The sequence below is a fragment of the Cryptomeria japonica genome, chromosome 5 (genome assembly GCF_030272615.1).
Source record: "Cryptomeria japonica chromosome 5, Sugi_1.0, whole genome shotgun sequence".
Lineage (NCBI taxonomy): Eukaryota > Viridiplantae > Streptophyta > Pinopsida > Cupressales > Cupressaceae > Cryptomeria > Cryptomeria japonica.
In genome coordinates, this window is record NC_081409.1 from 643756854 (window position 1) to 643773426 (window position 16573).

General features: G+C 34.9%; 1 protein-coding gene across 4 annotated transcripts in view; it reads right to left on the bottom strand.

Annotated features, from left to right (window-relative positions):
* Positions 1-16573, bottom strand: part of LOC131049784 (uncharacterized) — a 121254-nt gene that overhangs the window by 70797 nt on the left and 33884 nt on the right. For 3 of the 4 annotated variants that reach the window (XM_057983853.2, XM_057983854.2, XM_059221568.1), the window contains 7 exons: positions 15376-15458; positions 14362-14546; positions 12739-12800; positions 12457-12565; positions 12183-12305; positions 11840-11959; positions 11467-11587 (listed from right to left, as the gene is read on the bottom strand). In XM_057983853.2, coding sequence (XP_057839836.2) covers positions 11467-11587; positions 11840-11959; positions 12183-12305; positions 12457-12565; positions 12739-12800; positions 14362-14546; positions 15376-15458 — 803 coding nt within the window. The remainder of the gene's footprint in view (positions 1-11466; positions 11588-11839; positions 11960-12182; positions 12306-12456; positions 12566-12738; positions 12801-14361; positions 14547-15375; positions 15459-16573) is intronic. The other variant, XM_057983855.2, reaches the window with a different exon arrangement.

The following is a 16573-nucleotide window of genomic DNA, read 5'->3' on the forward strand; positions in this document are numbered from 1 at the left end:
AAGCAAAAAGTGAAAAGAGCTGATTTTCTTGGGAGAGTTATAAAAGCAGTTTTCTAGAGAGTTCATTTCTCATGTTGAGTTTGATATTGATAATGTCATTTCTTCTGAAGGAGATCGCTCTTCTTTGGTTTGTGAGGACAAAAATCCTTGCAAGCAACATTCTCTACATTATTGAGAGACAAAATTAGGACAATTTCTTGGTGTTTTCATACAGGAAACACAGTTGGGTTCATTTGTATTTCAAATTTCAGACTTTGAGGGATTGGGCAATGCATATTTAGTCAGGAAGGGCTGATTGAAGAGTGAGATGTTGAAAATTGATCAGATTAAGAGTAATTAGAAAAGGCAACACAACGAACAATGAACACAACAAGATACCCTGGGAAAACCCTCCTACTCGAGGGAGAAAAACCTAGCAACAATTATCTCTGTATATATATTAAATAAGAACAGCATGAAGCTTTTACAATGGCCTAAGGGCCAATACGGATCGCTTCACTCCTTGAAGCACAATAAGACAATGATAGGTAGTGTTTGCCTTCTATACAAGATAGATCTGCCCTTAATTGATTCGCCTCCTTCACCAAGACGATCTGCCCTGATTATTGATGATAATCTGCTCTTATGATGGTTTGATCTGTTCTTCTAATATATTCGATCTGCTTTTATATATCGATCTGCTCAATGATATTGATCTGCTCTTCTAATATTTGTACTGCTCTTGAATTCGATTAGTTTCTAGAATGAATGAGATCACACTTCATATATATATGTGTGTGTGTGTGTGTGTGTGTGTGTGTGAGAGAGGTACCCTTTCACAAAGGGTCGGTCCTCTATGAAAGAACATGACTTATTCAATGAGGTGGCAGACTTAGCTTAGTCGGCCTTACAAACACTTCATTACATTTTATATTTACATTTAATGAAGCACCTCTTCATAAGGTCAAGGATCGCATATATTAAATATGTTAAGTCGTAGACTACTAGCATATTTGTGAGTCGGCCTTAGAAAAATCCGACCTCAGCTACAATCATCAACACTCCCTCTTAGCTAGGGAGGAATCCTTCTCGATATATGTGTCATGAAATGACATCTACCATGACTACTCCCAGAGGGTGGGTCCACCATGGCTACTCCCAGGGGGTGGAACAAGATTTATCACGGTGGTACTCAACGTGATGACATCCATCATGGCTACTCCCATGTATGAAAATGCATATGAACACAAGTGCCCATCACGGAGTCACTCAACGTGATGTCGTCATCTCATCATGACGGTCACCATGACTACTCCCAGAGGGTGAACAAACACAAGTGATGTTGTCATGGAGTCTCTCAACATGACATCCACCATGGCTACTCCCAAAGGGTGGAACAAGGGCTTTCACCTCAAATTTCTCTATCACAGAGAAAGATGCATCAGCAAGGGCTTGCACCTCAAACTTCTCTCTCACAGAGAAGAACGCATTAACAAGGGCTTGCACCTCAAACTTCTCTCTCACAGAGAAGAATGCATTAACAAATCCTCATGATGATGTGGCTCCCTCTGAAGCTTCAAGTTCTTGCATCAACCTTCTGACCTCCTTGTCCAAGGTTACCTCAGATGGTTTGTCAGACTCCCTCTAAATGTTAATTCCTCCTCTTTGAAGAAACAAATAGGCTCTTCCTCTTCGAGAGGTATCTCCAGTTATGTGCCACCAACTTAGTCCTATGGCAGCAAGTTGTGTCTCCATTCTTCAACCTACGTGACTTCCTCATTGGATGAGTCAAGCTATGCAATCTCTCATCATCCTTATGCTTCTCGATCCATCCTGGAAGCATTAAGAGAGATTACTAATAGTTTATAGAACTAAACTATCCCGAAGAGAAATACCAATGCTAGAAGCATACATGATTCTCTAATCCAATGTAATTGCATGAATTAATGACTACATATGAGATTCATGAACATTATGAAATACTTATCTCTTTATTGATTCTATTGCAGCCATTTTACTTTTCCTAAAAACGCAATGGAAATCCACTCCAAGGATGCACTCGGGTCTGAATTGTCTCCAATGACTCCAATGATGAGCAAGTCAGGCCTGCTCCACTACTGCTCCAGATCTATGGTACTGCTGAGAGTTTAGGACTGTCCTTCTTGACCTTATCCCAAATCACTATATTCTGAATAGGTTTGCAGTCGAGAATACTCATCAAAGGATAGTTATTTCTTATTGCACACTCAATCCTTCCATCGCTTTCAGTTGCTTGTTTAAGATTTGAAGCAAACCTATTCGATTTATCCTGCAGATTCTTAGTCAAAATACTGGATTGAGGTCTAGTCCATCGTGTTCCAAATTGTGTCCTGAATTGAGCATCCTTTCTCAATTCCTTCTGCAACAACTCTTCAGTTTGGACGAGCAATTCTACTGCGGGATGCATTAGAGTTGAATCTGCTGTAATAGGTCTCCTCATCACAGGCACATGATTATTTGTGTCAATGATCACAACATTGTTCGCAGGAGCAGTTTCTCGTACACCAATGTACTTGTTTGATTCCATAGTAACATGAGTGAATGTAATAAATTGTGGATTTATCCCAAGGCAAAGTTCTATCAAAATCATAGTTGACACTCTGCAGAGACAAATAATGAAATCAAGCCAGAGACACGCGCCCCACGTCTATCCAACCCAGCTCGATCTTGAATTCGCCTCAATGCCACGGGATGATCCAGCTCTAACCAATCGCTTCACCTTGAGTCCAACAATCCGCTTCTGAAGTAGGCAGGTGCCTTCTCGAATTCCTCTCTAGAAGCGATATGTGAGAGAGCAAATGTAGATCGTCGGTAATAATGGTGCAATGCCTTCAACAGTCGCATACAATCCTTTAAATCGCAGAGACCCAAAGTCGCTGCCTGCAATATAACCGAATGATCAAAGAGATGAAATCGTTGCCTTAATGAAGATTGATTTGGAGTGAGATCATTGTCAAGGTCAGATCCTCTTATGATTCGAATTTAGGTCTGACCAAACTCTGCAAATAAAACCAAAATTGCCACCTTTCAATAATCACAATATCATACCATTATTTCGTACTTGATATAAATTGCTGATTAAAGATCATAATCTTAGAATGTGATCACTCCTTGTGAAGGAAAATTCGCTATTGATGAAGATCAACTGGAGTAATGTCACTGTACAAATACAAGTATAAATCACTCTTATATATCGATCTGCTCAATGATATTGATCTGCTCTTCTAATGTTTGTAGTTGTACTGCTCTTGAATTCGATTAGTTTCTAGAATGAATGAGATCGCACTTCATATATATATGTGAGAGGTACCCTTTCACAAAGGGTCGGCCCTCTATGAAAGAACATGACTTATTCAATGAGGTGGTGGACATAGCTTAGTCGGCCTTACAAACACTTAATTACATTTTATATTTACATTTAATGAAGCACCTCTTCATAAGGTTGGCCCAAACAAGGATCGCATATATTAAATATGCTAAGTCGTAGACTACTAGCATATTTGTGAGTCAGCCTTAGAAGGATCCGACCTCAGCTACAATCATCAACATGAGATTGCTGCTGCATATGTTCACTGATGGGCCGTACATTTCATGCTGGTCGTACCTTCCTAGGGAGGCTGTACTTGCTTGAGGAGGGATGCAAGACCCTTGGAGCTGGGCGTTAGCTGTCAGAGGTGTTTTCATTCAGGGTTTGGAGGTGTTTGTTGCATTATTTGACTATCTTCTTGCCATACAAGCTAGGAGTCATTGTGCTAAGTGCCTAGGATTTTTGGGTGTTAATATTGTTGGATATTGTTGCTGCAGTTCAATAATTTTCATTACCAGCAATTGGGTATGTTACATTTATGATTGTAATCAGTTTTACCCATCTGGGTATCTTCAGTTTTGTTTCTGCAATGTACTTTCAGAATATGACTGATTATCAGTATTGAAAATTGCAAGCTATTCTATTTGTATTTGCTGTTATAAACTATATTTGTTGCAATATATTTTTGCATCTATCTTCTCTATCAAACATTCTCAAAACACAATCAAAAACAAAAAAAACAAAGGCAAAAAGGGCTGCATATTACAGATTTTGAGCTAATGCCCTGCAGGGGTTATTACACTTTGCAAACTTTGCTTCTATCAAAGGCTACATTAAGGTGAATGTTTATTAGCATAGAGTTGTCTATATCTTTAAATTCTAAGACTAATGCAGATTTAACATGGTTGATTGGGTTTTCAATGAGCATAGCTTATGGCCAGTGAAAGATATCATTGATGTGAGTTCATATTTCCATCATAGCTTGTTTATTTTTTCACTGCCAATTTTTTTTTTCACAAAGAGTTACATTTTTTTCAATTTTCCTATTATTAGTTTATCTTAAGGAAGTATCCATATATTTAACAATTTGTTGCTAGTTCTACTTCAACGAGCCTTGGAATGGAAAGAATTTCCAAATTTGACCAAGGATCACCTCTTGATTGATATGACATAATGATTGAACAATTTCTTGGAGGTGGGGATTACCTCTGGCATTGTAGTCAATGCAATAACAAATATTAGAACTTGTATAATCAAGAGAAAACTCACTTGTGTGCAATCCAAGGAATCAAAATTTGTCTAGGGCTAAACAAACAAGAGTTGCCAAAGGAGCAAATTCTCTCATATACCCAAAAGCAAGATTAGCAAAAATTGCAGATTAGACACCAAAATCAAAAAGCTATCATTTAGCTAGAAAAAGATCATGCAAGCAACCTTCAAAACCATTTTTTGCTTATAAATTGTAGCTATCATACATTCTTCCGTCACAACACAATAGATTCATCATTCATACATACATACATACAAAAACATATAAGATTCATACATACATGCATACATACATATTAATTATGTATTAAAAATTAAATATATACATCATAAATTAAAAAATATTTATATTTTAATAATGCTATATAAATAAATAAGTTTTTAATTTATAATTTTGAAATTTTATATAATTTTTAATTTTTAATTATATTATATAATTATTAATATATAGTTCAATAAACAATATACTGAAAGTATATAATAGTTTAAAACTTTAAATTTTAAATTGTATTATAATATCAATTACCAAATTATTAAATTATATTAAATATATAACAAAATTATACTATAAAGAAAACAATTATTTTTCTAGCGTCACCTATTTTGATTCCTGTCATAGTTTTTGATAACCACCCATACAAGTATTTTGATTTGCCTATTTTGACTCGCTTATTTGAATGTGTCTACTAACATAGAAAACAGTGAGGAGCAGCCCAAACGAACACAATGTTAATATTTATAATCAGAAATGAGGTGCAACCTAATCAAGAACTTAGCAATCTTTTCTCCAATCAATTCCCTCTCCAATGTTGACTCGCTCCTACTCCCTCTTCTACCCAAGCCAACATCTCCCAAAGCTTACAATTCTTATTTTTTGATTGATAATTTTCATCTAGAAAAAAATGTGTTTCTTATTTGTTACATTTAGGGTTTTTAATTTTCAGTAGTAAAGAATATTGTTCAAGGTTTTTTACAGGTCCAGATGTCAGCAAAATTAAGGGCCAAAAATTCCGAACCTGAGTCAATTCCACACAGATTCCGATTCCAGAACGTTTCATACCTGAAAGTGGCCTCATTTTTTAGCGATTCAATAATATTAATGCCCTCTTTTTCGACCTCAATGGGCGAGGAGATAATTTAATTATTTAAATAAGTTGCCCTAAGTTGATCTTTCTGTGACTTGAATTCAATTAAATAATTATATATTTTTAAGGGTGACTTTATTTAAGAAAAGTGACTATTATAAAGTCAATTTATAAAAAGTGTTTTATTTGATTTATTTTAAAAAGGTACCTTCCAGAATGTTAATTATTAAAAGTGAATTTAAAATATATTCTTCTAGAAAGTTCTCCTGGGGTTACAAAAGGAAGATGAAGGGAGTCATTTTGGCATTCTGGATATCTGATATTCTCTGAAAATCACAGTTCCAGAGATTGAATAGGTTTATTCAAGTACAGCCCTAGGACGAGAACCCTACGAATGAGATCAAGTTCAGTGGTGAAAGATCCTCCCTAGTTGATACTATGAAATCCATTCAGGATTTCAATTTGCACTGAAAAGGATTTGCAAGTGAAAACACGCAAGTTTATCGCAGGGATTTACTGATTGAAGATTTATAATTTGAGAAGTCTTGCAAGCAAGACAAATTGCTAGAGCATTATGAAAGATAAAAGAATTGCAAATGCTAGGTTCTCATACCACTATAAGAACCTGTGCCAAAATCCATTCAAAAAAATTTCACTTTTCCAAATGCGTATAGGATAGTCATTTTGTCAAACAATTCTCGTACAATCTATTTGAAGACTTTTGGACTATAAGTTAAAAAAATTTGCATAGATTGTGGCAATAAAAGAATTATGAATTATTAAAAAGTGACTTCTAAATATATTTTTAAGGGAGAATTTATTTTAAAAGGTATCTTCAGAAAGGTTTATTTATTATAAGTGAATTTAAGATATATTCTTCCAGAAAGTTCTCTTGGGGTTATAAACGGAAGATGAAAAGAGTCATTTTGACATTCTAGATGTTTGATATTTTCTGAAACACAACAGAGTGGAGATTGAACAAGTTTGTTCAATTACAGTCCTAGAACAAGAAATCTATGGTGAAAATCAGGTTCAGTGGTGAAAGATCCTCCCTAGCTGATACTGTGAAATCCATTCAAGGTTTCAGTTGGCACAGAAAAGGACTTGTAGGTGGGATCACATAGGTTTCAAGCAAGGCTTTATCGATTGATGTTCTATAATTTGTGAGTCTTGCAGGCAAGACAAGTTATTAAAATATTGATCAAAGATTTATAATTTGTGATTAGCAAAATATTTGCAAGAGGATTGATGGTAAGACATTGGGACGTCATACTTTAAGCTTTAGGAAAATCAAGAATCAAGTTTGTTGGGTGATTAATATTGTTGGTTAGATGCCATAATTTGAGGGTTTATATGGCATAGAAATTTGTATTGGTTGGTTGTTGACTACATTCCTTGCTGGCATTAGTGTTGCTGAGGTTGGGGCAGGGATATCTACTCTTACAAGTGACAGAGACTCCATTTTTGTTGGTGCAGCATTCATTGCTGACGTGGGACCTATCATTGGTGGGCGATATAGACTTGTTTGCAGTATGAAACCCTTCATTACAGATGTGAGGCAGAGTTGAAGTATTGCAGACTTAGAATGAGGAATTTGGGGTTCTTCACGTGTAGTGTAGGCCATTTTCACTCTAGTTATTGCTCAAGGGAGTGGAACGTGGTTTTTGGCTTCGTGTTCAGCTTCAATACCAAGCATATATATTGCTGCTTTGAGGTCAGATTACTGTATTTGTTTGGCTCTGTAAACTGCTGTTATATTGATTCCTTACTATAGTCACTTGGAAACTCTCCTCCAAGCATTGAAAAGGTTTCAGATAGCTTCCCAAAGGCCGATAGAAAGAAAAGGCAAGGTAGTTACCATAAATACCTGATAAATTGATAGCTGCAAAGAACAAATATATTCATAGAAGCTTGAATATATGATTTAGGATAGCATATGGCATCCACCCAAACCTGATAGATTGGGGATCTTTACCAGATATTCTGGTTGTAAATGCTTGGTATACATGATTGCAAAATGTAGCAGTAGGCATTAAAATAGTTTAACAAATCATCTTAAAGAAGATATATTCAAAGTGGATTCATTGAGAAGGTTCTTGAAACTTTAAGTGCTGCATGTTTGAGAGGCTGCAAAAATCTTGCTTTGAGTTCTATTGTTTTTGTTTATTGTGAGTAGATTCAAACAAGTTAAAGTCACTGGTTCGGTTCATATTTTGGAGAGTTTGCATGCAAGGTGTGAAAGCCTAGACATGGCACTAGAACAGTTAACACAAAATGCTTGTAACAAATTAGGAGCTCTACCTATGTACAAACCATGAAAATATAGACAAGCATGTGAATTGTTTGATGGAATGCTTCAGATATATATCATCTCATGGAATCTCATGATTGCAGAATATTCACAAGATGGACTTGTTGAAATGGCTTTAGAAACAATCAAGAAAATGCAAAGGGTAGGTGTAAAGCCAAATTACACAATTCTTGTCTCCATCGTCCCTGCCTGCATCGAAGTAGGAGCTTCGAAAACAGGCAATGGGTATCCATCGAAGCACAAAAGATAAAGGAAATTTACTCAGATGTTGTTAGTTGCTACTTCTCTAGTTGACTTTATGCAAAAAGTGGAAAACTAGCCGAGGCACGTCAAACGCTTAACAAACTGCCTCAAAGAAAAGTCATCTCAGGGAATGAAACGATTGCAGAGAGCACAAAATGGATTCATCGAAAAGTCTTTAGAAACTTTCAAGAGAATGGAAATGGTAGGTGTAAAGCTGAATTCCACAAACTCTGCCAGCACCCCCTCAGCTTGTGTTAAAATGGGAGCTTTGGAGCAGGTTATGAACATCCATTAAAATGTAAAATATAGGTGATTTTTGTTGGATCTTGTATTTGCAAAAGCACTGGTAGACATGTATGCAATGCGTGGAAATATGGACCTGGCACGTGAATTGTTCGACAGTACACCTTATAGGTTTCTTGTCCCATTGAATGTAATGGATCATAGGGTCTGTACAAAATAGGTTTGTTGGAAAAGCTTTCAAAACCCTTGAACAGAATCATTTAACTAGTGTAACACCAGACTCCACAATGTTTGCTAACACCCTTCAAGCCTGTGTAAAAATGAGTGTTTTGCAATAGCATATGAGCAGCCATGCAGGTTTAGTAAGTGAAGATTGCACATACTTCTGTCACAGGAGTAACTGTTATCATATTATATATAATTGATCATTAATCGTGCCTGGTTGACCTTCATGCCCATGCTGGCTATCTTGAGGACACCCTAAACCTTATTATTAAGATGCCAGTTTAAACCTGTGTTATGTGGACATATTTCTTGGTGCCTGTAGATCATATATGAATATAGGCTAAGTATTTCCAACAACTACTCTTCTGTAGTTGGATTGAAGGCCATAAAATGGTACATGCCTTTTGTGTAGGAGATAGATCACATCCATAGAAATAGGAGATCTATGCAAAGTTGGCAAAATTGGCTTGGCAAATGAAGCCAGCAAGGTATTTTCAGATTCAAGAAAGAGAAAAAAATAAATTATTTATCTGCCACCATAGTGAAAAGTTAGCAATTGCATTTGGTTTGTTAAACACGACACCTGGAACAACTATTGGAGTTGTTAAGAACCTTCAACTATGTTTTGATTACTACACTGCATCTAAATTCATCTCCAACATTGCAGCAAGAGTAATTGTTCCCAGAGATGTGAATCATTTCCATCATTTTAAACATGCATAATGTTTGCGGAGATTACTAGTGATGCTAAATGAGACAATCTGAAAAATAGGCTTGCACTATAATAATGTGCATTGTATCAGATATCCAGTACTAATGAAGGGACATCCATCAAAACATGAAGTACAGGGCTGTGTATACATTGGAGGAATGTATGCAAAATGTAGAAGCTTTGCCATGGATTGTAAACTATTTGACAGCATCTTGTATTGAAATAAGGAAACACAGGTAATGCAAGTGGACTGTATGATAAATTGCTTCTTAGAAATTTGGTCTCATAGAATACCAAGTTACAAGATATGCAAGAAATGAATATGTTAACAAGTTTCCTAAACCAATCAGTTCAGATTTGCCAACACACTTCTAGCCTATGCCAAATGGAAGCATTGAAAAAGGGTATGAACAGCTGTTAAAGAATAAACGATAGTAGACTTCAATCAAATGTTGTAGTAGTGACTACCTTGGTAGATATTTGTACAGAATGTAAAGCACATAAAAAACATGGGGATTGTTTGACAGCATAGCCAAAGAAAGTTTTCTTCATTAGCCACAATGATTACAAAGAGAGGGAAGATTTGACGTTGTTCACAAAGTCATAGTGCCTAATAAGAAGAAATTTGCAATAAAGAACTTGTAAGCTCCAAACAAGGACATCGATAATTTCTATTGGGAAAAAATATGTACGAATAACAAAAAACCAATGAAGCTACTGCTTATGATGTTGTTATTTAAGTTGCAGGTTAAGTAAAGGAAACACAGTGTCAACCTCAACAAACCATAACTTTTCCCTTCTTCCAAGGTTATAAGTTTCAGGTTGCTTTTTTTAAAAAGTGACTTATGTCACTTCTTGTAAGTTTGTAACTAAAGGTTAGAAAATGCACCTTATTACTGTAAAAGTGATAAAAATTATAACCAAATAAATAAGGTTTCTTATTTTCAAAGTAATTGTATTTCAAAAATGTAGTTGGGGTAGTTGCAAGTTAGTTAAAAGGTAGTTATCAAAGGAGGCCTATAAATACAGGCTATTCCGCATTGTAAAGGACTTTTGACAAACGGGGAAACTCTGGAGGAATTTTCAGAGATACTTTTTGACGAATTTTGTATTTACATTTTGTACAGAAAGGGTTTTTGAGATTGTATAATCTCATAAAAATAATAAAGAATGCATTTGGTTCGTATGTCCTAGATTTGTTTCTGAACTATTATTGCTGATTTTTTGTATTTCAAATTGGTAACCCCTTTTTGTCTTGGTGGAAAGTCATCTATTATCTATTGAAATGCTTGTTAATCATGTGATTGATGTAATGACGCACAGTCACATCTTCGTATCTTGGATTGAATGTGCTGAAACTACTCATCTCTTTGCATGTCAAGATTTATTACCTTTCTTTCATCATTGTCACATATGAAAACACATTTTGTAATGAAACCCCCTTATAATTTGTTATCAGTCATGAAATCTCGGTTGGTGTTCATATGTTTACCATTGGGGTTTCCGTTAATCAATTTCTTTTAGTTTTTTTTTTCTCCTTTTTGTACTTTCAAGTTAAAAGTACAAGAAAATCAGAAAAAACCCAATCATACAATGGAGCTTCCCCTCTCAAACGCAGAGGAAAGTTATTACCTCAGTAACAACTTATCCAACTATTCAGGTCACTACCTGTTGAGCGAGTCACTTTGAAATCTGCAGTGACAAGTCTGTTAACCAAAATTATTAATTTGGCGTTTGACACTGAATTATAAATTAATTTTATCACCATTCTATGTATAACTGTTTTCTATTCTGTTTTTTTTCTTTCGCAAAAGACGGAGAAAAAATTGCTGTACAAACAAATGGAAACCTCCAACTGGCTATCAAAGTTTCAGAATTATGCACTCAAGGCAGAGAGGTCATCTGGTAGATCACAAGACCGCAAATTTTTCTTCTCAAATCCACACAACATTAAAATGACATCCAAATTATATTTAACACTTGAAAGAAACTACATGCTAGATATGTATTTTGACATTTTTACTGGGTCAGAATGTGTCAGAAGCTATTGTACCTGTTGCCATGAAAGTCAGGGAGCACATGTACATCCTTTGACAAAGAAGCAACAAATGGGGCTTGCATCTCAAGTGCCATTGATTCTAGTATTCTGTTTAGTAACTCATACAGTGAAATATCTGCAAATTCAATAAATTAGGATTATAATGTTATATCAATAAGGAAAACTAGGAAATTTCTTCTTTCATTTTCTGCTACATATAAAAAAATTGAAGTCTGGATGACAAGAGACAATAAATACCATTAACGTCTGGAGGTAAAAGGCTAAAACCTAATTGTATCTTTTTATGCTTCTCTATCCCAAAACACTCCTAGGAAAGGTTAACTTTAGAAACCATCTAAACATTCATATATAGTAATAGAAAATTTACTTTGTGATGCTGCACGGTTGGCCAGAAGAGGAGCAACCACATGATTTTCAACTAAATGATCCAGCAAAGCCCCAGTTGCACTTTGTCCCCCTTCTGTGAGCCATAACTCTGGTACCATAGCTGCATGGTGCAGACCAGCCAACTAGGATCAAAATAATGACTAGAAGTTGCATCATAAATTTTAGAAATGAATGCAGAGGGTATATTATCATGGAGGTAAATAGATTTGGATGATTCAAAGAGTGATTATCTACAATAGGTTTCCAGCTTCATGAAAAATATTCTCATCTTGAGTAAGGGGGTGAAACATTAAAAAATAAAAATCTTCATTGTCTTTCAATACCTGACCAAAAAGGCCCCCAGACACCTGGGATGAAAACTTTATTCTGTGCTACAGCCATGTGGCATGTAGATGTACCGCATACTAAGACCATTCTATGACAAAGAGCTTCCATTTTTTCTTCTTCTGAAGACATAAATGAGACCTTTAAAAACTTCACATTCTAAAGTTCAGTTTATCTCATAGTATCTACAAAATGTGCTTCTGCAAGTGTCATAAAAAATGCATCATTGATAAGCTGTTGCTGAAATTGAAAAATGTTTCCTAGTAGTCAAACCTTGAGGCTTAATATTTGACGATGGCACACTTTCTATAACCCCAATGCCCCCAGCATGAGCATCTATCAATGAGGCTCCAACAGGAGTTCCTTCGCACAGCCCTAGCTCCTGCAGACAAACTTACCTACATTAGAAGAGCCTGAAAACCAAGCAATGAAATAACTGTGGGTAGAATGGTCTCTATCTACAAAGCCTCAAGTAGAACTAACGTACGTTAAGATCAAGTCCCCTTAAAGGACCAGTAGAGACCAACGGTATTCTTCAACTATCAATATTTTTACCTGTGCAGCTGTTCCTGTTAGGCCAGCACCCAGAGGATGTCCAGGAAATGCCACACTCCTTCCTGCATTTCTTGTGAAAAGAGTAAACAGATCAATAATTATTAATTATATTTGGCACTGTTGTCATAAGTGTCCAACTATGAATTGTATTTCAAAATGCAAAATATACCAAACATGCAGAGATTGCCCTTTTGAAGTTCTAAAACAAGATTTAGTGTTAACTGATTGAGTTAGAGAATGCTTCTAAGGAAGCTCTTGCCAACTTCTACATTTCATATATATTTTATGTAAACAAAAGCCACAAAATTGTGCATTTTGACTCCAAGCAGGTCTTGCAATAAACATGTTCGGAATGAATAACTGGGAACCTTTATATGACAAATGACAAATGATGTAAATACAAGATATCAGAATATTGAGAAAAGATCAATATGATGAATACCCTTGGTGTGTTAGGTCAAGGAATGAAAAACATATTTCTCAGATATTGGCTGTTGCTCCTTTCTGTATCCTCCACATCCACTTTGCACAATATTTTCACAACAATATGTGATGATTTACTAATTTTCATAACACTATGATCTACTCAAAGAGATGAGAACTTTGCTTCTCTCAAAAGAAGCTACGATCTTGCAATACATCTTCCATAAATATCTCAACAATCACAATGATTGGAAAATATCCAACTTCCAAACCAGAGAAGAACAAGTGAATTTGCACAGATAATTGCAACTATAAGAAAAATACTATTTTAATAAGTATGTTGCATGCATCTCATTTTTCGGATACACAAGTGCTTTGTTTGTTATATTCTTCTTAGTTTTACATTCAGTTCACTACAAATAATTGTCATAATTCCCCCTTGCACTTTGCCTTTATATACTTTATAAAACAGATAGCATAACACAATTTCATAATAATAATTATTGACCGCAAACAAGGATTGTTTTTTGTATTTTAAAATATATGAGAAATTGGCATCTATATGTTAGTTTTGCACGGAAAGAAGCATGAAATCTGTTTGCTGGAATCTGTATTCATGCTATAGAAATAATGTAGGTTCACTTTTCAAATAATTTAAAACATATCCTGACTTTAAATCTCATGGATTGTTCACATATATTCAATCCGAACTGATGAAAATTATAAATTGGCAGTTCACATCCACATCATTAATTATATTTATTCCATGTCCACCGTTCCTTCTATTAATCATTAAGCTCTATATCCTACCAGTTGTATTTATTTATTCTTGTGTTTGACAAGGTAGACCCTTCTTTTGGCATTCCTGTTGGTCACTATTCCTAACAAAGTACTTCAGTCCCACTGACCTATTTTCGTCATTTGCAATTTGCTGACATTAATAAAACTTCAATTTATAGATAATAAAAGGATTACTTGAGAATCCTACTGCTACTCTAAAATAAACAGACCATTCCATTATGCTAGTCCAACCTATACGTTTGAAATTACAAAGCGGAATTGAAATGGGGAAACTTCTAGATTCTACTACTAGAAATGTGACCAGTTGTGAATAGAGCTGGAAAAGAAATTTATAAAGGGTGTTCAAGGTAAAGAAACTAGAAAAATATGTACAGAGGTATTTAACGTGCAGGAGCATACCTATTTTTGCATAGTGTCCTTCTACAAGGTCCCCTAGACCAATTTCCTGCCAGAAAACATCATCCCATCCACACGCATCCATTGCTTTAGTATTCTTCATACTCATCTGCTGCATATGGGCATGACCTAAGTAGGTCCACTTGCAGACAGTTGTACATAGACTACGGGTATCATCTCCAGTAGCCCTGATCAATTATTAATAGCAAGTAAGAATATAAGGTTTTGGAAATTATGAAATAAGCTTCTAAAGAAAACTATGAAAGAGATATTTAAGTCAACATCTTGGATCATACTCCATGATTCATCATCAAGATGAACAAGATGTATATGGATTGCAGACTAGAGCCCTATATAGATAAATCTAGTAAAGTACACTGATGCCAAAGGTGTCTCAAACTTGGCAACCATGTACTTTACAAGAGTAATCCAATAAGGAGATCAGTCCACGGTCCATACACAATGATTTGTAAAAGCTTGTTCATCTTCATGTCAGATCACAAATGCATATTGTGCATTATTAGCTTACTTCACTAGGATTCTAGTATATATATACATGTGTAGGTATATACACACATATATACAGTGTGTAGATATATACGCACACATATTTATACACATACACACACATATATGTGTGTATATGTACATATACATATAGTACTATGTATATATATATATACATATACATATATATAGATGTATAGTTATACAAATATATACATATACACACAAAACAAGACTTAAGACAATCAAAAACTAACCAAGGAGAACCAAAGAGAAGCACACACTCAATATATAGATGTATAGTTATACAAATATATACATATACACACACATATTCTCTAATTTCTCCAAAATGTAAAATAATGAAACATTAAATTATGTATCAATTATAAATTATTGGGTATTATAAATGCAAAATCCTATATTTTGTAGTTAAAGATATAAAGGTTGGCAAGACATTAAACCCCAAAAACAAAGTTTCAATAGAATGATAGCATTCATCGTATGCACCTGTATGTTAGCCAGTCGCTCAGGTCCATCCATCTGAATGCAACAGCCCAAGATTCATTTAGGTTTTCTTTCACCCACAAAAGCTGCAAAATCAAGAAAAAAGACAAATTCTTTCAATGATTTGATTAGTATTCCAGCCATCATACAGGATAAAGCATGAGGTTTCAACATCTGCCAAACAATTAATGACCATAAAAACTGCAGAATCTAATCCACAGATAAATGATCCAGTAATTTATTTAAAGTGCGGCCTCTTGCTGTAGAAAACCTTTAAAGAAGGATGATTTCATTTACAAAGGAAGTATTCTCTTTAAGAAAGAATCAGGGGAAGAACATCATATTCAATATTTTATGCATATTCAAATACCAACACAATGATTCTTACAAGAGCAGGTCAAGGATTATATATTATCCTTGTACCTTTTTGTACAAGGGTGCAATTACCTTTCTTGTGACTATTCATAGTAATCATTCATTTCTTACTGATGGACACAACCATGTTCATGTTAAAGGGAAGGGAGGCTGAATCATACATCGATTCATTTTCTATTTATTGGTATGGTATCTTTCGACATAATTAAGAAAAAGATGGAACTGTATCTAATGAAGACCTAAAGGAGATCCTAGAATGGGCGAGGACCTTAAAAAACCAAAGAAGAAATCAAAAGGCTAAAAAAAAACTATTAGTGGATGTGCTAACCCTGAAACTAGTGCAAAACCAGGTCATGTATAATACAAGCTTCCTCCCTAGAAATACTTCATCTCAAATCATGGTAGGAATTATAACATTCGCATGCTAGACTAGTAAGATAATTTGATATTAATTTGGTAAGCTCAACCCTCCAGTGAAGGTATTTGAAGTGTCTAAGGAACCTTCCATTCAAATTGCATTACCTTGACATCATATGTCAGGTGGACCAAAAAGATATTCTTTTAAGTCCTACAGAAGTCATAAATCGTCAACTTTATTTGTGGTTCCTAATAGACTTTTCCAAATTATATAAAGCATATTTTACAAGACATCCAAAATGTGCTTGCTCGTCTCTTGCCTTCGAATAAATTCAGTGATTTATTTTTTCTTGGTTTTTTGTAAACAAGTTGTTTGTATTAAAAAACGATGCCCTTTGTGGTTAAGCTTAAAAAGGAAAAATCATTCTGAAAGAAAAAAGCTAGGATCAATGCCAAAAAAATTTCCAAC